General features: G+C 48.6%; 2 protein-coding genes across 8 annotated transcripts in view; one reads left to right on the forward strand and one right to left on the reverse strand.

Annotated features, from left to right (window-relative positions):
• The first annotated feature begins 763 nt into the window (after positions 1-763).
• Positions 764-21,123, forward strand: DENND2D (DENN domain containing 2D). Of its 6 annotated transcripts, XM_061121170.1 has the most exons (14): positions 788-919; positions 2,173-2,323; positions 5,014-5,153; positions 5,868-6,043; positions 7,382-7,494; positions 8,171-8,240; positions 8,924-9,001; positions 10,295-10,435; positions 12,549-12,697; positions 15,877-16,054; positions 19,093-19,134; positions 19,489-19,573; positions 19,900-20,139; positions 20,611-21,123. In XM_061121170.1, exons 1-14 carry the CDS (start codon positions 862-864, stop codon positions 20,685-20,687), a joined length of 1,698 nt encoding a protein of 565 aa, XP_060977153.1. In that variant the 5' UTR covers positions 788-861; the 3' UTR covers positions 20,688-21,123. The 6 variants fall into 6 exon arrangements, with proteins under 6 accessions (XP_060977158.1, XP_060977156.1, XP_060977153.1 ...); XM_061121173.1 differs by lacking the exon at positions 2,173-2,323 and having other exon boundaries at positions 778-919; XM_061121174.1 differs by lacking the exon at positions 788-919 and having other exon boundaries at positions 2,216-2,340.
• A 2,567-nt stretch (positions 21,124-23,690) lies between these two features.
• CEPT1 (choline/ethanolamine phosphotransferase 1) overlaps positions 23,691-25,980 on the reverse strand; it is a 37,611-nt gene continuing 35,321 nt past the window's right edge. For both annotated transcript variants that reach the window (XM_061121177.1, XM_061121176.1), the window contains exons 7-9: positions 25,818-25,976; positions 25,197-25,322; positions 23,691-24,481 (exon numbers count right to left, since the gene is read on the reverse strand). In XM_061121177.1, the coding sequence (XP_060977160.1) occupies positions 24,362-24,481; positions 25,197-25,322; positions 25,818-25,976 (405 nt within the window). In that variant the 3' untranslated portion in view covers positions 23,691-24,361. The remainder of the gene's footprint in view (positions 24,482-25,196; positions 25,323-25,817; positions 25,977-25,980) is intronic.

Consider the following 25,980-nt stretch of genomic DNA (forward strand, 5'->3'; position numbering starts at 1 on the left):
CGGCGCGGAGGAGGAGCTGAAAGGCTGTATTGGGATGTGGGATTAGAAGGGGAGTGTGGCTAGCTGCAGCTGTCATCATCACTAGCATCATTTTATTATCACCATCTCTTAAATTTACATCACTGTAGAGTTTACGGAGAGCTTTTCTATTCTTGACTTTCACATCTCTGCCGTGGCAGGGTGGGGATTGCCTTCCTTTGACTGAACTGCCCAAGAACAGGCAGGATGGAGGGCAGAATCCAGGCCCTAAGCCTCTTCTCCAGCCCCTCCTCGGGAGCCCACATGGCTCCGGTCCTTTAATTGAAGTGGAATAGGGAAAAGAGCAACGCAGGGATACGCGCCCCGCGGAGAAGGACAAACAGCGAGAGATCTGCAACTGGACAGAGGCTAAAGCCCTTGCAGGCGGTAGAGGTGAAGGGGTTGGAGAGGTGTGCAGTCGCTGAAAACTCCTTCTGGGGTACGTGCCCCAGCCACCTGGAAGGTGCACCGACGCTCTCGGAGCGGGCACCCCCCGCGCTTGCCGCGGAGGTAGAGGGAGCCTTCGCGGAGACGCGGGGCTGGGAAAGTCACACTTTCCGGGGCGCCCCACGAAGGGTGGGAGCGAGGTGGTGCCGCCCCTCCGGGACGCGCGTCGGTGCCCTCTGTCACCGCACGCCGCCCCGCCCGGGGCCCAGGGAACAGCGGGCCCGCCCAGGTGCGCCGGGGGTTGGGCCGGAGTCCGGAAGGTGCGCCGCCCCGCCCCAGGCCGGTTCCCTCGGCCTCCCCCCGCGGGAAAGTGAAAGTGTCGCGCCGGCGGAGGTCGCGAGTTGGGGGGCGGGGCCGCCACGGACCTGGGAGCGGGCGCCCGGCACCCGAGGGGCCATGGATGGGCTCGGCCGCCGCCTCCGAGCCAGCCTGAGGCTGAAGCGCGGCCGCTGGGGTTAGTGCGGGCCGGGGCGCGTCCGGGCGAGAGCGCGGGGACGGCCGGGGGACCGCGGACCAGGACGGGAGGCGACGGGGGCGGGGGGCCAGGGCAGGGGTTGCAGAGCGTCGCGATCGATCGGGGAGCAGTCTAGGGGGCATTCCAGGGGCTTGGACAGGGGTCAGGCGAGCTAGAGAGAAAGGGCGCAGGTAGAGGTGGAAACGGGCGGATGGGGAAGGAAGGGGTAGGAGGTCAGAGGAGAAGCCACGCCAGCGGGGGTGAAGCGGAGGCTGTCAGCCAAAGGAAACCGCTGTGGGGCCCCGGGGCCACGTGTCCTTCCAGCCAGGAAGCTGGTGGGGCAACCGCAGGGTGCCTGCAGCGCCCTCACGGGAGACCCTGCCTCTGCTCCCAGCCGCCCACCGCCCCGCCCCGTCCCTCCCCACCCCTGGACTCCCCTCGTGGGAGCCGGCGATTCTGCCCCGCGCAGAGCCGCGGGCTACAAAACCGCTCTTACCGGCTACGTCACCCCCGCCCTCCCCCCCACACCCGCACCCAAAGGCGACAAGGAGGCCTGGAGAGTGTGGCCTGGGGCAGAGCCGGGGTAGAGCCGGCTGAGCTGCTTCCATAGAGCCTGGGAACCTGACAAGTTAAACCTCCCTTATCCCTGAGTCCCCTTTAGAGAAGCCAGGATTCCTCCCTTCCAGGGTTGTAGGGATTAAATTAGAAGTCAATATTCGTTTCCTTTCTTCTCAGCTGGAGCGCTGGGTTTTGGAAGGAAGGGAATTCAGAATTCATTTTCTTTTTTTATTCATTCAGCACACTTTTTTTGCTGCTTCCCACTAGCCAGTCCTATGGCTCAGCAGCCACAACTCTTACTCTGTCCAGAGGTCCCACCTTTTGAGAAGCAGGGAACCAATGGAAAAGTAGGGGTCATTCCCAAACAGCCCACCCCTTCTAACATTTGCAGTGCAAAGAGTGAGTGAGATCTCCTTCTATTCCAAGCGCCAGAGCTGGGGAGACCTGGAGGGGGAAACCAGCGCTCCTTCTGCCATTACCCCTGCCCCCACCCCAGCCCTGGCCCGTTGTCCCTGAACGCAGGTTTCCATCATCTGGTCATTCTGCCTGTGCTGAGGCAGAGAGGTCAGAGACCATAGGTGGAGACAGAGCCCTGGGTGTGAGAGGTGGCTGGAGCAGAGGCAGGGTGGGGCTGGCGGCCTCTGTTCTCTGCCGAACGCTGTCTTGGTGTCTCCTTGGTCTCGCTCAATCCTCAGAAGCCTGTGTGAATGGAAGGGCTGAGAGAGACCTGTGTGAATGGCTGCTTCTGCAACCCAGAGGAAACATTCCAGTTGTTTCCAGAACAAGGCTGATAATTGTGGCTGGAGGAGCTTCCTGGACAGTGAGGACCTGTGAGATGCACAGCCGGTATTACCTGTCCTGAGGTCTGGCACGCAGCCTGCAGGAGACTGTGCTCTTTTCATCTTCTGTACTATTCTCCACCTTCCCTGGAGCTTCCCCTCCCTCTTTTGCCCTTTTGGTTCCAAGGCAACTGTGTGGTAGGAGGATGTGCGTGTGTGTGTGTGTGTGTGTGTGTGTGTGTGCGCGTGCGTGCACAGATGCAAGTATAAATCATCCTCTGGGGAGCAGTGGCATGGTCCTGGGTTGAGAGCGGCTGAGCTAGAAGAGGAAGCTTTCAAGACCGAGGGCCCAGAAAGTCTCCTCACCTATATTCCAGCTGGTTCTGGGACTTTTCCTCAGAGGGCTGTGGGAGGGGCATCCTGGTGGAGGAACAAGTGTAACCAGACTTCTGACTTCTCTAGAAAGGGTGGCTCCCTCTTCTACTTAAAATTCAAGATAATGATTCCTTTCCAGGGCACTGGGGATTAAACGAGATTGTTGCTGTTGTTTAGTGAGAAGCCCTTAGATGAGATGACCCATTATAAACCTGTGTTTGATGGACATTTTCTCTTCTGTTGTTAACTCCCTTTGAGAGGGAGAAGGAAGCAATCTTTTTTTCTCTGGATTTTCTTGGTCTGCAGCCCAAAAGTCAGTCTTCTGCTTGAGTTTGTGAGTTTTGCTGTTCTCTTGGCTTTTCCAATAAAGCAGGAAGAAATGGGCTGAAAATGCAACCCAAACAATTTAGGGAAAGAAATCATTTCCTTAGGTTCCAGAATGATCAGTGAAAAGATTTTGCTTCCCAAGGCCTTTTGCAAACAGGAGGCATCCCACATCTGTGAGATGTTTAGTGTGTACTGCATCCAGAAGGTAGGAGCATGAACATGAAACTCTCATAAGTCCCACCCCCAAGAGATTCTGTTGTATTCCCTAAGTAGTCCCTGAATTACTCTGTGCCTCAGTTTCCCCGTCTGATCAGGAGATGCCTGTTCTTCAGATTGGTGGTGAGTATTGTGCAACCTGTCCGTGCAGATTGCAAGTAATGTGTGATGACGGATCTGAGTGTTCCGGGTCACTGTTCTCACCATTGCAGTGACTGTAACATTCTTATTTACTGTGACTGTCGTTCTCCCCAGGCGTCATGGCTGGGCCACTGAACAACGGATTTTACTAGTCCACAGAAGTCAGGTCTGGAGCTATTAAGAGCAAGCAGCTGTCTCCCTTATTTCAGCACCCCACTTTTCTCGCAGAAGGCTGTTGATTCTTTGCAGGAGTGGCAGACACTGGCATCAAACCCTTTTGCTGCCAGGCTTCTCTTAGGGACAGCATCTTGGCAAGTCCTTCTCTCTTACCATGTACATTTACACACTCAAGAGTTTATGTGAGCCCATGTAGTCCATGGGGTCACAAAGAGTCAGACACAACTGAGCGACTTCAATTTCTTTCTTTCTCTGAAGTAGGCACCATTATTATTCCCATTTTGCAGATAAGGAACAGGCACAGAAAGATTCAGTGACTTGTTCAAAATCACACATGGAAGTGGGGAAGCCAAATACAAAGCCATGCACTATGATGCTGACATACTATGGCCTGTGTAACTCTGGTAAAGTTTGTATTTAAGAATAATTTACGGCATCATTTATGAGTTAGTTGAGTTGCAGTTGACTTAATCTTTGTCAATTTCAGTTGTGGAGTTTTTGTTTTGTGTTTTGAGCCAGTCATTTAATATGAGGTCTCAAACATCATGGTAAGGTCTTTAAAAGGCCCATGAAAAAAAAAAAAAAAGAGTTTATGTGAGAATCCCAGGTGATGGATTGCTATTCCGTCTCTTTTCCCCAGCCTCCAGACACAGCATCACTGGAGCCCCAGGGACCAGCTGTTCCGCTTTTAGCTTGTGTAGAACTGTTGACCTGGACCATCTGGGAAAAAAGACTGAGCAGGAGTAGGGGTGGAGTGGACAGTACCCAGATGCTTTCCATTCCACCGAGTGCCCCTCAGGCTGCTGATGCAACCAGTCCCCTCCTGTAGGCCAGGGAGAATGTCCTAAGTCAGTGCTTTCTATCTGGGGGAGGGGTTCTCTGCTGGATCCCTGGCACACGTCCCAGCGAGACAAGTCTGCCTTAGGACATATGGCAGGGGGTGAGAGATGCACCATGGAAGATCCTGCTGCGATATCAGGAACTCTCCAGCCCAGAGATGGACTTTGTTCTCTATTTCCCCACCAGGAGAGGAGATTTTTAGGTTTGTGCTGATATCCAGGAATTGCTCTTGCTTGAACAATTTCTCCACCTAGATAATGGATGAGGTGAAGTCTATTGATGTTAATCAGGGGAGGCCGTGGCAACCTTGCTGCGAGGAGTCTTTGGTCTGTGCTCTTGCTTGCAGTCTTGAAGTCCTAGACATCCCAGAGTGCAGCAGGGGGCAGTGCAGAGGTTAAGAAGTGAAGGATCAGGGATCAGTTATGGAGATTTATGATCCTGGTCCTGGGGCTGATGAGGTCCAGTGCTCACAGTCTGATGTTATCAGGCATTCTTCCTTGTCCGGAGGTTGTACATAAATCCATTGCACAACCTTCAGCCCGGAATTAAAAGCCCTTAGCCCAGTAGCAGCTGGGCTCTGGGGGTGTTTGCCTATGACCTTTTCTCTCACCACACCCTGGGGCTCTTGGGAGGAGCTGAGGTCTGAGCTGCAGTGCCAGGATGCTGCCTCTGTCACTGCAGGCGTTCTGCTGCCTTCCTGGGTCCCGCCGCAGTCTTCTTGCTCAACCGTTGGGTGCACAGGATGGAAACAGCGCTCCCCTATTTGGAAGACAGCGTGTGGCTTGGCTGCATAGAGTCATTGCTGGAGACTGAACCGGCAGGTGGTTTCTCAAGCTTTCTCTAGCTGGTCTGTATTGGAGGAAAGGGGGCACTCCATGCCTGACAGGCCCAAGAAGATGGAAAGACAAGCGGGAGGCGGGATCCTCAGTCGCTTCCGCAAACGACTGCCTCTACACCGAGCAGGTCTGGACTAGATTACCCACTTCCTTTTTTTCCAGGATGGCCCTCTTCAGTGGGGCTGTTTCTTCCCTTGAAATACTTCTTTTTCTTCTTCCTTTTCTATCTCATCCTCCACGCGGTTCTCCCATGTGACCGAGCCGGGAGGTTTCCCCTGTTGGTTTTTAGAGCCGGTCATGCCCTCTGTGGGGGTTGGTGTGGTCACAGCCACGTGGCCCTTGGCCTGTTCTGATTTCTTGAGTCCAGGTTGACTTGGGGGGTGTATTACTTCAGGTAGGCAGGATATCTACTACATGGGACTGCGGGCCTCCCAGGTGGCCTCCCTGGTACATTTTCTTGGCTTCTGAATCAGTGGTTTCTTTCCTTCTCTTGACTCCTGGTGGTTCCAAATGTTGCAGTTGCACAGAAACTGCCCAGTTGGCTCTGAGCCCGTGCTGGGATGTGAGGCACTGGGCCAGCTCCAGGGACCTCGGCGTGGGCCTGGCCGCCTGAAGATGTGGATGTTGCCAGAATCCCACAGCCTCCACTGGGAACCCGGATCAGTGAAATACCCATGGGCCCTGCTGTCTTGATTTCAGGACCTCCCCAGGACAATGTGGGAGAAGTAGTGAAGGAACCAGAAAGAGCCTTGGAGCACTATCTACCCAACTTTGCTGGAGGCCAGCACTTCTTTGAATACCTCCTCGTGGTTTCTCTCAAAAAAAAGCACTCAGGGGAAGATTATGAGCCCACAATCATCTACCAGTTTCCCAAGGTAAGGATTGAAGGAAGGGGCACCAGGGGCCGAGGGTTCAGCTGTTTGAGGGGCAATGGGGAGGGGTGTGCCCTCTCCCTCCCCCACCCACCCTGCCCGGGCTCCGCTGGAGCTGCCCTGAACTCACTGCTCCCATTTCCTTCAGACCCAGCCCTGTTTTCCGTTATCATCCACAGAATCTAGGTCTGGCCTCTTTGTGGGGAACAGACCTAGGTTCCCTAGCCAGGAAACTAGGTTAGTTCTTCTGCCTTTGGGGGGACCTTCTAAGACTTCCCTGGTGGCTCAGACGGTAAAGCATCTGCCTACAATGTGGGAGACCCGGGTTCAATCCCTGGGTCGGGAAGATCTCCTGGAGAAGGAAATGGCAATCCACTCCAGTATTCTTGCCTGGAAAATCCCATGGACGGAGGAACCTGGTAGGCTACAGTCCATGGGGTCACAAAGAGTCAGACACGACTGAGTGGCTTCCCAATTCCATCCTCAGCCACCCTGTTGAGAAGCTTACCTTCTGCCAGAGGTCCTTGCAGGAATCCCCTCCCTGGGATGGGAAAGGGAAGGGCAGGCACACAGCTGATGGCCCCAGCCCAAGCATCAGGCTCCTTCTTGTCTGGTCCTGCTGCGGGTGAAGGGGTGGGGTCAAGGCACCCTTCTCATTAACCCTGACGGTGAGGCAACTGAGCCGGCCGCTTCTCTTCTCAGATGTGGTATCTCTCTGATGTGGTCCTTCCAGGAAGCTGGGCGGTCTCTGGGCCTTTCTGTATTCAGCGTGGTCCTGGCCCCCTTCCTGACCATGAACACCATTAGGGATACTGAAGTCCAACTCAGGTTCATGTAGACTTGGCCCAGGAGTGGCTGTTTCAGCCTTGGGATTGTTCCACCCAGACCCAGAATGCAGTCTGCATGCAGTGATGGGCACAGAGGCAAGCTTTAGGTTGCACACCAGTGGAAAAGCTTATTCTCAGACTGCTTGCTGCTGCTGCTGCTAAGTCGCTTCAGTCATGTCCGACTCTGTGCGACAACATAGATGGCAGCCCACCAGGCTCCCCCGTCCCTGGGATTCTCCAGGCAAGAACACTGGAGTGGGTTGCCATTTCCTTCTCCAATGCATGAAAGTGAGAAGTGAAAGTGAAGTCGCTCAGTCGTGTCCGACTCTTAGCGACCCCATGGACTGCAGCCTACCAGGCTCCTCCTTCCATGGGATTTTCCAGGCAAGAGTACTGGAGTGGGGTGCCATTGCCTTCGCAGACTGCTTAGGAGCCTCCAAAGAAGCTCGCCAGACCCTAAGCCCTCTCCACCTGCTCCTACCTCCACACCCACCTGTCTCTTTTCCTATCGTAGCGAGAGAACTTGCTTCGGGGTCAACAAGAGGAGGAGGAGCGGCTGCTTGGAGCCATCCCCTTGTTCTGCTTCCCAGATGGGAACGAGCGGGCCCCACTGACTGAGTGTCCCAGGTAATAGCTTGGCTCTGGGCAGGGGCCTGAGATTGGAGGAGAAGGGGACAGTGTGAACCATGTGATTCCTGTGCCCCCTCCATCTGGATTTCTCACCAGCTTCCTTCCTGTTGGGGAGGGACTGGAGTTGATTTGTTTTTGAATATCTTGCCTGGGGTCTCTCGAGGCAAGAGATGTTAACTAAACAGGTTAACCAGTCCCTTCTGTCCAGTAGAAGGGTGAGGTTCTCCTTCCTCTCCTAGAAGTGATTGTCACTGTTTTGACTGCCTCTGGCAAAAGATGGACACCAAAGAAGTCCTTTGGTCATGAATGAGATCCTTACATGGCAAAGCCCTTTACACCATGAGTCCTGGAGTGTGACTGCCTGAGCTCAAATTTTGGCTTTACCACTATGAGTTGAGTGACCTTGGATAAGAAATACTCCCTCAGAGTCTCAGTTTCTTCATCTTTAAAGTCAGGTTAGTAATTGAACCTTCCTCAAAGAGTCATTTTGAGAATTAAATGAGATGATGCATTTAGAGTAAGCACTTTACATAAACTGACCGCTGTTATGATTACTCTCAGGATCACTCAGCACCTCCCATGGCCCTCCTCTCCCCGCTCATCCCCCCTGATGTCGACCACCTTCCTGCTTTAGAGCCCAGTGCAAACCAGGCCCTTGTTTGCTCTTCCTCAGGGAGACCTTCTCGTTCGTCCTGACCAACGTGGACGGGAGCAGGAAGATTGGATACTGCAGGCGCCTCTTGGTCTGTGCTGCTCAGAATGCCCCCTCCTCTCTGCATCCTATTCTGCCCCACAGCTGGGTTTGCTCCAGCCTCAGCTGTAAAAGCCAAGGCTCCTTGGCAGAGGCGGTTGCAAAGAGAGAGCACAACCCAGCACCTGCTGCCTTGCTGGTGCCCTGGGCAACCTCACAAGAACGGAGGCACGCAGCCCTCCTCACCCACCGAGGGCACCTTTGCTGCTGGGGTTGGGTCTTTACTCTTCCCAGCTTTCAACCGTTCCCTTCTGTGGGAGGCTTCATTCTAGTCTGCTCTCCACCATCTCTATCTAGGCCTTGTTGCCTTGGCCCCTGGGCCCTCCCAGAGCCTAGCTTGAGATTGGGACCTTGAGGTTCAATCCTTGGGTCTCCCCAAGTCACTTTTATGGCACACCCTCCCTAGCTGTTTCTTGTCTCTACAACACACTTGCTCCCTCCTTGTCAACCCCTGAGGCTGTGGGTGCTAACAGAGGCAGTGCTTGCCCGTGAGCCAACCAGCCCCCTCAAGGCCACGGTCTTTTGGTTTCTGTGACTGCTCTGGCCTTCCCAGCTGCCCGTCCCAGGAGTGGGATCCCCCAGCCCCAGCCCCCAGCCCTGTGTCGCATCAGCCGCAGTCGGGCAGAGGCCCTGGAGAGGCTGCGGCACTGAAGGAGCCTGTCTGTCCCTCCGCAGCCCGCCGGCCGTGGTCCTCGCCTCCCCAGGGTGTACTGCATCATCAGCTGCATTGGCTGCTTCGGCTTGTTCTCCAAGGTAGGGGTGGACCAGGATTCCGCCAGTCCTGTCGGGCCTGTTTGGCCTCCAGCTCTGCCCTGGCTGCCTGCCCTGCCTGGACTCCAGGCGCTCCTCCCCCACAGTCAGGGTCAGGCGAGGCACTCTGGAGACACTCAGGCAGAGAGGGGCTTGGGCTTCACCTGGCTTTAGAGAAAAGTCAGAACTCAAACTAGTAGACTGTCTCCCCTGCAGAGAGTTCACTGCCCTCGAGTCTAGGCAAGGTAAGAAAGCAGCTAAAGTAGAACATGAGAAGAGCTTCAGGTTAGAAATTGGGAGTTGCAGATTCGTCATCTGTCAAATGAATGTAATGATGCCTCATCTTCCTGTCTCATGGGTTGATGTGAGGTGCAGGTTAACATGATGTATGGAGAAGACAGAATGCTAAACAAATATAAAAACAATTATACAACGGGGCTTGGGGGACTCCCTCTGATTCCCTCCAGGATAGAGGGGAAGTTGAGGTCTTCTTGTGCCAGTACACCTGAGCTGGGGTTAGAAAGGAGTCCTTCAGGATGGATGGGGCATGTCTTTTTCTTCTTCTTTGTTGTTGTTTTAGTCGCTAAGTTGTGTCCAACTCTCTTGTAACCCCATGGACTATAGCCCACCAGGCTCCTCTGTCCATGGGATTTTCCAGGCAAGAATACTGAGAGGGTTGTCATTCCTTCTTCAGGGGATCTTCCCGACCCAGAGATCGAACTTGCAGCTTCTGCACTGACAGGTGGATTCTTTACAACTGAGCGACCAGGGAAGCCCATGGGGCATGTGTTGGTGGCCAGGAAAGGGCATCAGTGTGCTCTGCCCCAGACAGACCCCTTGGGGGATGAAGGCAATAAACTCCATCAGCTTTTGCTTGGGCGGATGGTTCATCTGTGTAGGGTTCTGCAGATGGAGGCCGTTCCTGACCCTGGGGAGTCTCCAGTGGAAGTTGGAGGTCAGAGTGGCACCCAAAAGGCCCAGCTTCTAGGCCCCAGCTAGCACAAATGAACATGGTACCATCATGAATGAGGAGTTTACTCTAGGATGACTTCCTGGGGAAGGTAGTTCAGGTTGATGTTAGGAGAAGGGAGGAATATGAATTGGTAGAGAGAGGATGAAAAGAAGAAGGCTAGGAAAAACATCAGGTCGTGTGCAGGAGATAAACAGCAGACTGGTTTTTGCCAAGAGGAAAGAACCCAGTTAAGGATTGGCTGGAGCAACCTTACACATGCAATCTTGGCTGGCAGCCCGGGAGCATTCCTCGAGTCATGTCTCCTGTGGTTCTTTTCCATACAGATCCTGGATGAAGTGGAAAAGAGACATCAGATCTCCATGGCCATCATCTACCCATTCATGCAGGGCCTCCGAGAGGCAACCTTCCCCGCTCCTGGGAAGACTGTCACCCTCAAGAGCTTCATCCCTGACTCAGGCACTGAGGTGGGTGAGCAAAACGGGGGAGACCCTCCCTGGGTGGAGGGGGCGGGTTCCAGCAGCACCTCCCATCACAGTGTGCCCATTTACCAGGTTAACATTACAAGAACCTGAGCTAGACAGGGCCTGGCACTTGGCTAAAATTATTGGCAGAACTTAAAGTCAAACCCCAGTTCTCTGATTTCCTCAAGCTGATGCTCACAAAGACCTAGTTACTGCTCAAGTAACCAAGATCTTTTTTTTTAAATAATAAACTATGTAAGTGGAAGCTCCCAGTACTAGAATGGCCTTTGCCTCCAGTTCCCAAACTGCTGCTCTTCACCATTACCTCCCTTATCTCCCTGTGTCTGTCCTTTATCTCTACCTATGGCTTCCACCTGTCTTTTTTTATCACCCATCCCCACCCCTGAGTCCCCACCCATTCGATACTGGGGATGCTATTGCTTTAAGACATTAAACAGACAAAGCAGCAAATAGAAAATTATTTTAAGAATCCCAGTCTTGACCCCTGGTATTCTGGATATTCTGTGTGTCCGTCTGAACTCTGGCTTTCCCATATCAGAATAAGGGGAGGGGTTAGGCTTCTTCACTTACTCAAAAAATAAGTGTGGAAGGCTTGCTGTGCCCCAAGTTGTACTATTTTCCAGCTCGTTGTTGTTGTTCAGTCATTAAGTCATGTCCAATTCTTTGTGAGCCCATGGATTGCAGCACACCAGACTTCCCTGCCTTCACTATCTCCCTGAGTTTGCTCAAAGTCACATCCATTGAGTTGATGATGCCATCCAACCATCTCATCCTCCGTCACCCACTTCTCCTCCTGCCCTCAATCTTTCCCAGCATCAGGTTCTTTTCCAATGAGTTAGCTCTTCCCATCAGGTGGCCAGAGTGTTGGGAGTTTGAGCTTCATCAGTCCTTCCAATGGATATTCAGGACTGATTTCCTTTAGGATTGACTGGTTTGGTCTCCTTACTGTCCAAGGGATTCTCAAGAATCTTCTCTAACACCACAGTTCAAAAGCATCAATTGTTTGGTGCTCAGCCTTCTTTATGGTCTAACTCTCACATCCATACATGAATACTAGCTTTGACTATACAGACCTTTGTCAGCAAAGCGATGTCTCTGCTTTTTAATATAGTCTTGGTTTGTCATAGCTTTCCTTCCAAGGAGTAAGCGTCTTTTAATTTCATGGATGCAGTCACTGTCCACAGTGATTTTGAAGCCCAAGAAAATAAAGTCTGTCACTGTTTCCTTTTTTTTTGCCCCCTCTATGTGCCATGAAGTAATGGGACCAGATGCCATGATCTCAGTTTTTCAAAAACTGTTGAGTTTTGAGCTAGCTGATTCTGGCTACAAAATGGTAAATAAAACAAATGTGGTCCCTGACCTCATGGAGCTAAAAGTCTAGTGGGGGAGACAGACTTAAATAAATAAACACACAAATAAATAGATCATTGAAAATTATATTGACGGAAGGAAAAGAAAACAGGATGCTACACGAGAAAATGATGAGAAACGTGTGTTGCATTATGTGGCCAAGGAAGGCTTCTAAGATATAAAGGAGGATAAGAATGAAGAGAGAAAATACTGTAGGTCAACTACATTTCAATGAAAAGCTAGTTAACTAATTAAAAAAAAACAAAAGAATGAGGGACTTCCCTGGTGGTCCAGTGGCTAAAACTCCATGCTGCCAATGCAGGGGGCCCAGGTTCATTCCCTGGTCGGGGAACTGGTTTCCACATGCTGCAACTTAAACTCAGTGCAGCCAAATAAATAAATAAAACAAAATAAGTATTTTTTAAAATGAAAGGCAACCTAGGGGAGGGAAGTACCTCAGGCAGGAAAGAAGGAAGGCATGTGGAAGGAACAGAAGGGAGTTGATGTGGGGAAGCAAGGTGGTGGAGGAGGTGAGGGAGGCAGGGTGTTGCGAGCCACACAGAGGTTTACAGCAGCATTACCCTCAGAGCAGAGGGGAACCATGGATGGTTTTTTAGTAGCTGGGAGGTAGGATCAGATATACTCTTTTGGGGAGGATAGGGCAGAGGTAGGTAGAGACCCAGCTTTCTGGGGCTTGTGTGATTTTTCAGTGTGGTAACAGCCTCTCTCTTTGGTTTCCCGACAGTTCATTTCCCTGACGCGTCCCCTGGATTCCCACTTAGAGCACGTGGATTTTAGGTCTCTCATGCGTTGCCTCAGTTTTGAGCAGATCCTTCAGATCTTTGCCTCTGCAGTGCTGGAAAGAAGAATCATCTTCTTGGCAGAAGGTCTCAGGTTAGTCCAGTCACTGAGCAGGTCCCCTGAACTGACTGGCATCCCTGGGTTCCAGGGGGCAGACGGGATGGTTCTCCAAGGAACCCAGGCTCTAGGACCTGTGTGCTCACCTTTCCTCCACACTGTCTTGATCTGCACTAAAGCCTAGAAAATAGCTGCTGTAATAGCTGTTGTAATTCCCTGTTCCTGTCTCCAAACTTGATCGCTGCCTAAGCCTGAAGGAGGTTTGTGATTTAGCTTTGAGAAGGGCATGAGGCATTCTTGTGACAGCCTAGGAGAAAACCAGTTAGGGTGGATGCAGAGAGGATTCTACTCCTGAAAGGCTGAGGGAAGACAGGGCAGGAAGATGTATGTATAATGGTATGGAGGTCAAACCTATTATCCTAGTGGCAAACACACTTCATTTGTCCATTTATTTACTCATTCAACAAATACTTATTGTGTGTCAACTGTTAACCAGACGCCCAGCATCAGGGAGATACAGACAAACAAAAGATGGTCCTAGACCTAAAGGGGATATAGACTTACTCCTGATTGAAAGGAAGCTTAGGTGTTGAAATCAGCAGAACAATTCAAGTTCTTTTCTTCTACCTTTAGCAACATGGTGTTCCTTAGGTAAGTTTCTTAACTTCTTTTATTTTTTTATTTTTTGGATGCATGGGCATGTGGAATCTTTAGTTCCCCGACCAGGGATTGGACCTGTACCCTTTGCGTTGGAAGTGCAGAGTCTTAACCACTGACTCACCAGGGAAGTCCCTAGTTTCTTAACTTTTTGAAGTCATGATCTCCTTACCTGTAATTGGACAGATTGACTGTACCTACCTCATAAGGGCGTAGTAAGGATTAAATGAAGTAATGCACTTTAGGTACCTAGCACCCTGCCAGGCCCATACTGGTAAATGCCAGTTGTTTTTCTTAATAATAATTTCATAGTTGAGTATATCCCTGTATAGTGTATAGTTGAAGCAGAATACTATCATATCTTGGCCTCTGCCTCTTTGAAGCTTCAAGTCTGATTAAGACATGGGGAGATATATGACAGATGGAGACAGGAGAAAAATTTTAAGACAGTAGAAGGTTGACTCATTTATGTCTGGGGATGGAGAAAGCTGCTTATGTTGAGCTGACAATCCTGGTTTTATCTTTTAGGAAAGAAGAAGGAAAGCACTTTAGGGACACAAATGTTAGACCAGAGGGTCAGGTGAATGTCATGGGTTTTAAAGGAAAGGAAATTTGGGGAGGCAGTGGGGTCTGTGTAAAAACCCGTGATAACCAAAAAGGCACCGTGTGTGCGTGCAAAGTTGCTTCAGTCATGTCCAATTCTTTGCAACCCTGTGGACTGTAACCTGCCAGGCTCATCTGCCCGTGGGCTTCTCCAGGCAAGAATACTGGAGTGGGTTGGCAGGCCCTCCTCCGATCTTCACAACCCAGGGATAGAACCCGCATCTCTTGTCTCCTTCATTGGCAGGTGGGTTCTTTACCACTAGCGCCGCCTGGGAAGCCCCAGAAGGCACCAGTTGTGGGCTAATCCTTGTGGGAAATTGTGTAAATATCTTGCTTTAGACATAGCTCTTCCACTCTTGGCCCTGTAGGGCAGGGATCACCAACCCCCAGGCACTGGTCCATGGCCTGGTAGGAACTGGGCCACACAACAGGAGGTGAGCAGCCGAATAAAGCTTCATCTGTATTTACAGCCGCTCCCCACCAACTCCCATTACCACCTGAACTCTGCCTCCTGTCAGAGTAGTGGCGGCATTCGATTCTCATAGGAGCACAGACCCTACTGTGAACTGTGCGTGCAAGGGATCTAGGTTGCATGCTCCTCGTGAGAATTTAATGCCTGATGATCTGAGGTAGAACTGAGGTGGTAATGCTAATGCTGGGGACCTGCTGCAAATACAGATTATCATTAGCACAATAAATGTAATGTGCTTGAATCATCTTGAAACCATCCCACCCCTCCCCCGCAACCCCAGCCCTCGGTCTGTGGAAAAAATGTCTTCCATGAAACTGGTTACTGGTACTAAAAAGTTTGGGGACTGCTGCTGTAGGGAACTGAGACGTTTCTGTTGTGGCTAGAGCTGGGATTCTGGCTTTTGCCCCTTAGGGTCAAAGTGAAGGGGACTCCAGGTGTCAACTGGCCTGGAGACAGGCAAAGGTTGGCAGGACTCACCTCTCAGGCGTTAACTTTCTTCAGGGAAACCCCACCACTCCCCACTTCCTTCCTACACTGAATATTTCAGATCTCTGCTGCTCAGTCAGGAAAGGGACTTCCAGTCAGCTTAAGCCTTGACTAGACTCTCAGAGACTCTATCTTTCTAACTCAGGAAGTGCTAGCTTGATACGAAGAATTGAAACAAGGTTTCCGCATCTGTGTTTTTGTTGGCCTTGGCTTTGGGGCAGTTTGGAGAAATGAAGAGCCACTAAAGCTAGTGTGTTGGAAGGGTAAAAGGGAGGGTGGCGTGAGGGGACTTGGGTCTGAGTTGTGACTTAGGCAATAATTATACAGGGAATGCTTCCTTGGAAAGGGTGGAGGAGTCCTCTCAGGGGGACTTTCCGGGTGGGAATTGCTGGTCAGAGGTTCCTGGAATCCAGGAATTTCCCAAGCAAGCTCAGGCACCAACCTGATAAGTTTAAATAACCACGAGTGGTCAGAGGGAGCCGTGAGAGTTAAGGCCTGGGGATGAGAGATAAGGAGGAAATAGACTTGACCTCTCTGCTACACCCCAGTGTTTCCATGTTTGTCTCCTTAACTACACTGAGTGCTTTAAAAGCAGGGCCAGTCTTTTGCTTCCTGGTACCCACATCCCTAACACAGTGGTGAACATAGAAAAGGGGCTCCATCAATGATCAATGACCTCACAGAGGGAAGACATTTCTTCTTCCTCCTCCTCTCTTTAAAGACACTCCCTCCACCCCCACCCCCACCCCCAGTGGAAAAGAAGAATCACATAGAGGCCCCATACTTGACGAGGGGCGCCTCAGCCTCTTCTGGTTTCCACCCCTCCCCTCCCAGCATCGGGTAGCCACAAGCTCTGAGACCGGCATGGCTCCCAGACTCGCTGAGGCTCCGGCTCAGCCAGCACGAGCCGCTGCAGCCTTGGCGGGCGGTGGGGAGGCGGCGCGGGCCAGGGGCCTGGGGGCCCCTCTGACTCTCACTCTCTGTGCCCTGTCCCCAGCACCCTGTCTCAGTGCATCCACGCTACTGCCGCGCTGCTCTACCCCTTCAGCTGGGCCCACACCTACATCCCCGTGGTTCCCGAGAGCCTGCTGGGAACTGTCTGCTGCCCCACTCCCTTCATGGTTGGAGTCCAAATGCGCTTCCGGCAGGAGGTTTTGGACAGCCCCATGGAAGAGGTACGATGCAGCAAGAAGGGGGCCTGATTTGGAGCCAGGCAGACCTGGATCTGGATCCCACCTCTGCTGCTAATAGCTGTGTGATTTTGTGGCAAGTTGCTTAACCTCTTTAAGCCTCAGCTTCCTCATCTGTAAAACTGGAGTGGCAATGTTTAGACCCTAAGGATCCTAGGGGGAAAAATCAGCATAAAGCACCTAGCCTGGTGCCTGACATATAGCTGATACTCAGTAAGTGCTCCCTTCTCTGAATGATTTCCCTTTGGACTTAAGGGGCAACACATGGCTTATTTGGGCTTCACCCAACTGTACTAGGCCAGCTAGTCCTAGTGAGCAGGCCCTGGGTGTCCCATTTTTCTTCTGAATGGACAAGCACAGCTGGTCTGTACAACACACACCCCACTGGAATTTATTCACATTGCTTGGAAGTGAACGAACAGTCTTTCTGGAAACAATCAGTCTTGAAAATGCAGATATTTTTTTGTAGTAGGGGTCATCCTTCCAATTAGCTCAAAGCTCAGTTGGTTAATGAGGATATGGGTCCAAATCCCCTTTGATTTTGTCAGCCTCCTGTGTCTTGGCAGTGCCCCCAGATACACCAAAGAGCTCAGTGGTGAGAATGGGTGTTAATGACATAAACCTACCTCCAGTGTTGGAAGAATAACTTCTGCTTTGCTTGAGTTGTCAATAGAGACTTTCAAGAGATAGCACATTACTATAATCTCAAGCCAAAAGAGCTACTGAGGTTGGTCTGGCTAACCATCGACTCCCTCTGTGTAGACAGAAAAGGAAGTGGCAGAGCCTTGAAGTAAGCTACTGGAGGCATGCGACCAGCCCTAGTGGGAAGACTTCCTCCATTTACGTAAGAAATAACCAAGGTCCAGAGAACTCAATCCACTTATCGAGGCTGCACAGACAATCCCGGAATCTAGCAGAGATAGAAGCAAAGCACCTCTTCCACAGAGTGCTGCTGGGAAGTAAAGAAGCAGGCTGTTTCCCTTCCTTGCCTCCCCAGCCCGCCCTGCCCTCCTCAGAACTGCTGAGTACACATGCCCTTTGAGCCAACCTCTGCCTTGTGACTAACTGGGACAGAGTATCAGCCCCACGTTTAGTAATACGACTCAATAAATGTCCCAATCCCAGAAGTTATGAAACTTCCTGATGCTGCAGCGCCATCTTCTTGGACGCTGTGATTCCCCCCCCAGTGGCCTGGCGGGGAGACACCCCAAGGCTAGTCAGACTCCAGCTTGTGCTGTCCAAGAGCCCCAGCTGATGAAATGGTCAGGGGGTAGGGATGGGAGAGGGCAGGGAGATAGGTCAGGGAGAGAGATGGGGCATTCCTTGACTCCCAGGTCAGCTCTTTGGAAGGGCTCCTTGGACAGACAGTAATATACTCAAGTACTGGAAAGATTTCTGGGAACAACCTCAGAAAGAAATTCTTCATACATGCTCTTACCTCCCAGCCCACAAAGTGAACAGCCTGCCCTAAATGAAGGCATCTGAGCGTATGTATACAAGTGGTTTCACGCCTGAACTAGTTCAACTTTTCTCCCCTGATGATGGATAATTACAGTGCCTGCTCTGTCTTTTGGCACACATTCCTATTTCTCTCTTCTTTTTATTTGGGAGAGGGTGCATGGAGGGATCACTCACCCTCTTGTCGAGACCAAGGTCACAAACTGAAAAGAGGGACCCAGCAGGCATTTTAAATGGCCAACACAAGCTCTGGGGGATTATGATAAACTGCTGAGCACCTGCCTTGCCTAAAGGAGGCAGCTGTAACTCAGTTCCCTCTGAATGTGGATCAGCGTTAGAGCTCCTGACTTTTCCAGAGAACCCCTGGATCCAAATTCTGTGTGAAATTTTTTAATTTAAATATTGGAAACTAATTCAATGATTTGAAAATTCTCTGAGTCTCAAAGAAACAGGTTTGTAGGTTGGAATCTAACTGGCAGGATGCGTATTGGTCTTCTCCAGTCTAGACTGAAGGCCCCTTAGGCTGTGTTGGAGCTGATACTAGAACTCAGGTCGCCCAAGTTTCGACCCTATGCTTGTCTTACCTGCACCTTACAAACATGTGATTACTGCCTTTCCGTCCCTCCTCCTGTTGAGCCCAGGCTTATTTTCTCCTCTCACTCTTCCCTGCTGAAGGTCCAAAGCTCTTGTGGGAGTTTTAATAATTTTTATTCATATATTTTTGGCTGTGCTGGGTCTTCATTCCTGTGTGGGCTTTTCTCTTACGGTTGTACAGGGCGGGGGGCATGCAGGCTTCAGTAGTTACAACACCTGGGTTCAGTAGTTGTGGCACATGGGCTCAGTTGCTCTGTGGCATGTGGGATCTTCCCTGAATCAGGGATCGAGCCCATGTCTCCTGTGCTGGCAGGCAGATTCTTTATCACTGAGCCACCAGGGAAACCCTGTGGGAGTTTTAAAAATGGAATTCTAGGCAATTGTACATAAAGTTGTTGTAAGCATTAAAAAAAAAAAAATCAAAAGATGCCCATCCCTGTCCTAAAACTCACCAGACAGAAGGGAACTGAAGAACTGTAGGAAGAATGATGCACTACCAAGGACAACACAACCCAGGCTTGGAAACTGGTTCTACTCTTTGCTGGCAGTATCACCTCAGGCAGTTTAACTTCTTTGGGTGTTTCCTCACCTGCGTGACAGGCACAGTAGCTGCCTCTGCAGGAGCATTGGGAGGATTAAATGAGATAAGATGTGCAGAGCACAGTGTGTGCCATGCACGTATGGCTTCACACATAGAAGTTATTACTATGATCAATGCTTTTTTATTAAGGGAGTGACTGGCTTCAATTTACCCATGTTGTGTACCCCATCTTCCTTAGCTCTCTCCCCTATTTTCTGCTTCCTATACCCTCATGCCCTTTTCTCAGGAAAGAGTGGGTGGTGAGAAAGGTGTATCAGACAGGAAATGAGAACTGAAGATGCTGATTTTGTTGTTACTTGGGTTGAAAGGTACAGCCACAGGCAGAAACGGAGAAAGGGAGAGAAAACAAGCTGTCCCGTTTTTATTTCAGGTCCTGCTGGTGAATCTTTGTGAAGGAACCTTCCTAATGTCAGTAAGTGTCTGGGTTCAGATCCCTTGCAGACCCACAACCAACTCAATTACTCTTGGCTCATCAAAGTTACACTACTTTAAAAAACTTGAAGTATGCTAACAAGACTTCATCTCTTTCAAGGAGAGTGTGACTTCACGAGGCAGTCGGTGTTAGTGCTTTTAGAGCAAGAACATAGTCCGAGTACCAGAGGGACAGAGACTTTCTAGTGTTTAGAGTTGAAGCTTCTTTTGTTTCTCTTGTATGTGGCCAATTATTTGGGGGTGGAATGGGGTGTAGAATTCATGCCTCACATTCTCGTTCAACACTTCACACCTGCTCCCTGACTGCTTGACCTCTGACTCTGTCCTCTCCTAGGTTGGTGATGAAAAAGACATCCTACCACCCAAGCTTCAGGATGACATCTTAGAATCTCTTGGTCAGGGCATCAAGGAGTCACGGAGTAAGTCCCAGGTCCCTCTTATTCTGGCTTTCTCCAAAGTTTAAGGGCATGATTCCCAAAAATTCCCTTCTAGAACTAAAAGGGATTCACTCCACAGTCCTGGGCTAGTCCCAGAGGCCTTGATCCTAAAGGGCAAGTATGAGATTTTATTCTTCCTAAGCAATGGTGACCCCATCTCCAGTCTCACATTTTCATCAACCAGTAATTATGAACCCTGCCTCACCCCACCCCTTGCCCAAGAGCTTTCAGCCTGCAATGAAAGCCACTTAGAGGTAAGTTTTCATCTTTCTGCTGCCCCTGAGATGGTCTCTTTATATCCCCTGCAGCTTCTGAACAAATCAATGAGCACGTTTCAAGGCCTTTTGTGCAGTTCTTTGTCAAGACTGTGGGCCACTATGCTTCCTACATCAAGCGGGAGGCGAATGGGCAAGGCCGCTTCCAAGAACGGGCCTTCTATAAGGCTCTGACCTCTAAGGCCAACCGCCGGTTTGTGAAGAAATTTGTGAAGACCCAGCTCTTCTCCCTTTTCATCCAGGAAGCTGAAAAGAGCAAGAACCCTCCTGCAGGTACGCAGTGAGAGCTCCCTATCAGCCCAAGCCCAGATGGTCACTGCCTCCAAGTCAGGTGTGGTCCTAGGAGGGGAGGGAAGAGCACTTCTAAGAGAGGTTCACGAAAACAGCTGTGATCTTATCAAACCGGGTTGGAAAGGAAGATCCCGAAGCCTAAGAAAATGCCTCCAAGGCTGATGTTTTGTAGACGTTGCTCTGTTCATCAGCCAGTAGGAGGACCTTTGCTTTCTGTTTTAGTCTAGAGCTAATTCCTACTAATTATTCTGTTTTAGGCCCCCGTAGGAGCCTAATCGAATACCTAGATCTACAAAGGCCTAGGATGGCATGGAGATCCTGGGGGGAATGTGGGTACAGTGGGGGAGCATGGGCCGCAGACATTGAGAGTATCTCTGACCCTTGTTCTTGAGCTCATCTTAGCCTGCCTGGCCAGGTTAGCTGCCTCTAACAGCTGTATCTCTAACTCCACAGATTATTTCCAAAAGAAAATACTTGAATATGAGGAACAGAAGAAACAGAAGAGACCAAAGGAAAAGACTGTGAAGTAAGAGCCGTGTTGAACACAAGTGACTAGACCTATAGGCCAGTAGTGGACTTTGACCCCTGCCAGCATGGTAGGATGTGAAGCTCTCAGTCAGTAGAATCCACAGCCTTCTTCCGAGTCCTGGTAACCAGGTCTCGCTTCAAGTTGGTGTCTTGAGTTTGGGATTCCTGAAATCAGCTTTCTCGAGACTTTGGAAGGCTCTGACCTCTGTGCCCACAGAGCTGGGCACATAGCTGCCTTTTCTGCAGAGGTGACACAGGGCAAGAGACAGTAGTAGAGGTGGTGTAGAGCCCCAGAAGTTTCTGGAACTGCCCTCTCCCAGGAAGCACTATTACAAAATCCTCCACAGAGAAACAAGCTGTCACCCAAATGCTCAGTTTCTTCACACATAAACAGAGGTCTGTGGACATGTGAGGATAAGAATAAAGATGAAAATCTTCCTGCTGTTTACACGTGTATCTCTGGCTTCCACTATGGAGAGATAACCAGCAAAACAAGGCAAGAGATGTGAGAATAAACTGGACTAGATGTGGAGGATCTGGCAACAGTGCCCAGAACTCTGGTGCTGTGTCTGGAGTAGTAGAATGATGGGCATCAGGAGAGCCTTCTACTAGGAAAGGTGAGGGATACTGGTAAAAACAGCGGCAGTACTGAGGATACAGCAGCGGTTCTTAGTCCAAGTTAGGTGTTCTTTCCAGAACCCTGGGACGAAAGGCTGCTAGCCTTTCATGAAATATTTGAAGTTGAGAGTAACTTGACAGTAGGAATCTCAGCCGAAGAAGCCAGTGAACACTACACTGTTTCCATCAATAGGTCTGTCCGCCCATCACTTCTAGTTTGGAACTTTTTGTTTTAGAAATCCTACTTCCAACTTCATTATTGTGAGAAGCCAGTTCAACTCTTTGGCTAAGGGCAGAGGGATCTCCTCATTGACATTTTTTCTTTCGGAAGAAAAGAGAATCATCATCTTTAAAGTCCAAAGTTTAGTAGTCACCTGGTCCCTCTTCCCTCTGAATCTCTACTGACAGCTTCTGTTTAAATACTGTAAGGGATGGGAAACTTTTAGGAAGCATCCTGTTTTTCAAAAATTCCATCTTTTTAATGTGTGTATGTGCATGTGGCCCTCAGAGGCCCCTGGATTCTGTACAGAGAACACAAATGTTGTTGCAGGATGGAATAGGAGACTGGGGTTACTGAATTGAAGTTAAAGTCAATATAATTTCATTTCAGGGGCACAGACTCCTACTGCAGGTGGCACATGTCCTACTGTGCACATACCACCCCAAACTCGGCTGCTGCTCTTCACAGCTTCCAAGGGTCAGTGCACTTTTTAGGTAGTTCCTAATCCTAGCTGTACCTCAGGACTGGAATCCTGGGGAGCTTATGAAGATATGAGGCTCCATCTTTAACCTTCCAAATCATCATGAAAGATAGGACATGGGAACCCATATTTTTAAAACTTCTTCAGCTGATTCTGACACCTAACCAGGTATATAATATGCTCACAAGAATCAGGACCAACTGAGGTTTACTATAAATATAACTTGATCTCATGTTGATGGTTATCTAGAGCTGAAGGAAGCACACACCAAATACCTAGATGTCTCCCAGATTTCCATTATGCTGAAAAATATTCTAGCACCTCAGTCTATAGCTTTAGCTCACTAAAACCTAGTATAGTGTAGAAGATAATGCTGGACCAGGATTCAGAAGATATGGATTCTAGTCTCCATTTGGAAAAGGAACAACTGTTGTGCCACTGGTATGCCATTTAGCTTCTCCAAACCTCAGTTCCCACTGCAGGCAATTAACATCTGCTGTGTCTATCTCATAAGACAATGATGTAACTCTGCCAAAGTTAATTATCCTTCCTTCTTTTTCCCTTTGTCCTACCTTGTGACATTTGATCTGCCCTAGCATTTTCTTGTATGAACGTCTCTACCCCAGATGCTGGAGAAGTTGATAGCAAGCAAAGATAGTGAAAACTTCCTTTTCCAGCTACATTCTAGCAAATAAATGAATAGTTTCACTACCACTGCTAATCAAGATTACATGGAATTGATGGAATCATTAGAAGTCCAAGAAAGAGTTCTGGTTGCCAGGCAAAGCAGCACAGCTGTTGTGTATCCATGATTATGGAAACAGGGTATAAATAATAATCAATAGTAAGATACCTCATTTTAGTCAATAGTTTAAACCTTTGCTGTTTTTCTGCCTCTTCATTCAAGCAATTGAACTATACACAACAGAAACGGATCTGGTTTATAGTTACTGAGGACACCTGTTTTTTGTTTGAAACTTGTAGCCAGAAAAGGAGAGTGCAAATATTCAATAATTTCTAAGAGAGGCACAAGCCTCTCTTATTTTACACCTGGGGGAAGGGCTTGAGATTCTGAGAGCTACTAACCAGTCAATCCTAAAGGAAACCTGAATTTTCATTGGAAGGACTAATGCTGAAGCTCTAATAGCTTGGCCATATGATGTGAAGAGCTGACTCATTGGAAAAGACCCTGATGCTGGGAAAGACTGAAGGCAGGAGGAGAAGGGGATGACACAGCATGAGATGGTTGGATGGTATCACCAACTCAATGGACGTGAATTTGAGCAAACTTCAGGAGACAGTGAAGGACAGGGAAGCCTGGTGTGCTGCAGTCCAGGGGGTCACAGAGTCAGACACGACTTAGCAGCTGAGGAACAACCACAAAGACCTACTAAACTCCTGTGGGCTTTTAAGATTATGGTTCTCTTTTTACAAAGGGAAAACAAGACTTATAATCTTAAGGGTGACAACTATAACAACAGCAAAAAACCTACCAAGAGGGAAAATGAACATAGCACTCCCATGTTTTAAGTTAAACAGTTTTATACAAAATAGAAAGGTCACAGGACACATGTTGACGACGAGGTAGCTGACTTAATTTCCTTATTTACTAAAGAACAAAAATAAATTTTGCTTTAAAATTTAAAAAGCAACATTAAAACTTAGTTTATGTTTCCACTGAATAAAACTGAGAAAAAAGATTGGCTTTCAGATCATATGTTTATTTAAAAAAATAAAATGGATCGACAAAGTTATCACATTATTATGCATGCTAACAGGATTTCCCAAGCCCATGAGATACCGTATCTTGAGCAATAAAAAAATGACTTCCTCAACAATGTAAAGATAGGAAACTTTTCAATCCAAATTCAAAATCTTTATCAAGTTCCACCTCATAGGCTAGTAGGATATATCTGTGCCACAAGCTGAGCTCCTTAGTAAAGAAAGCTTGAGAAGATACTAAACAAGGATGTCACTAAGAAGATGATGATTTGTTAAAATTATAAAGCAACCAATTTTGGCCTGCAAATATTCTACATTAGAAATCACCACTGGGGATCTGCTCCCCATGATGATTTTACTCTGAATCCAGGATAACTACAAACACATGGTATTTTTTTCTTGCATGCTTTCTTGGGCCAACCCTGCATGACAACACGTACATTTACAGGATGGAACTTGAAATTCCCATTCTCACACAGGGATAGTTAAGGAGTGTTATCAATAACAAAGAATAAAAGTTATACAACATTGATTATTATAAATTATTCTTGTTCTTAACCGCCCCATTCTCCTTAATATGTTTGGATTCTTTCCTGCAGAAAACATGAGCTTCCTATGTAACATCAGTTACATCATTAATGATGATTAGAATGAGCTGTAGAGACCTTGATTCTGAAGACATGTATATGCAGGTGAGATGCAATCTGATTGCAAACACTGACACAGTAGCGAATCAAATCAAAGAAAGAGAAAACCTGGAAAATACAAAAAAAAAAGAGAGATTATTAGATTCTCAGCACCTGCTCAGGCCATCCCTAAAGCCGGAGAGGCTTCTGACTTTCTTCTCTTCTCCTGAAATTCATCTTCAATTCCATGCAATTTAATAACTCAATTTCCCCACAGATCTCCTTTACACCAAGGAGCAACAAACTTAGTGAATATTTTATGCTTTGTGGACCATACTTTGTCACACTGTTCAACTCTGCCTCTGAAGCATAAAAGCAACCACAGACAAGATATAAATGACAGGTTTTAACTATGTTTCAAGAAAACTTTATTTACAAAACATGGCCACTGGCCCACATAGTATAGTCTGCCAGCTACTATTGCCTTATAGTCTGAAATATGGAATTTATGAGCCAGGATGTAGGCAGGACTAATAAGAATACAAAAGAATGACTAAAGACGAAGTCACAAGGAACTCTCATGAAGTCCCACAAATGTTTTCTGGTATTCTAAACCATTATAATTTTTAAAAAAAATTTTGGCCACACCCCATCGCCTGTGGGATCTTAGTTCCCTGATATGGGATAGAACCCAAGCTCCTCATTTTGGAAGGTGGAGTTTTAACCACTGGATGGCTGGGGAAGTCCCTAAATCATTATATGATCTCTCTCTCAGGACTGGCCCACTGAAACAAGAAAACAAGCAGCCTCCAAATCATGAAATAGAACACAGTACCAAACTTACCAGGGCTATCCAAAGTACAATATACTCATCAATAAAGCTGTTAAAATACTGGTCCAGAAACAACAGTGCTGGCCCGATGAAGGCTGTGTCATGCAGATGCATCTCACTTTTGGTCATGTGTGCCACCTATGAATAAAGGAGAGTCAGTGATGTAGGCAGCCGGTTCACTTTATAGCAATTGTGAGCTACACAGTAAGTCAGCATTGTGATCACATATCATCTTTCAAGAACCCGTTAGCAGTATCTGCTGAATGTTCAAAACTAAGATGACAACAAGAGTGGGTTTGAGAGCTATAACACTGAAAGTATGTACCATGACAACAAAATCACCCCCAGAAGAGCTCTTCACAAGGAGCCATAAGTGTACAGAATGAGAATGAAGAATAGAGACAAACTCAATAATCAAATTAAACTGTGGATAGAAGAGTTGCAGAGGTTTTAGGAGCTTCTGTTAATCTCAAATTGTAGCTTCATGTAAGAGTAAAAACAGCTCCTATGTTGATGTCAAGAGATTTTGACTGGAGGAGAGCAAACTCTAGAATTGCTTAAGAAACTATGAAATAAAAACTCTGGCCATAAAACCAAAATAAGAAGAAAGTTAAAAACAAAACTGGTGCTTACCACAAGCTTATTGGTGATTTTGGCAGATACAAAACCAAATGTCAATATATAAAGACAGGGATGCTTTTCGAAAAGCTGAACTGCTGATTTCTTGTAGATCATTGCAGCTAATGTAATTACTGATCCAATATGGAGGAAAGGAGAAAGGACACTTGTTCCCTGT

Source organism: Dama dama, chromosome 20 (assembly GCF_033118175.1).
Source record: "Dama dama isolate Ldn47 chromosome 20, ASM3311817v1, whole genome shotgun sequence".
Lineage (NCBI taxonomy): Eukaryota > Metazoa > Chordata > Mammalia > Artiodactyla > Cervidae > Dama > Dama dama.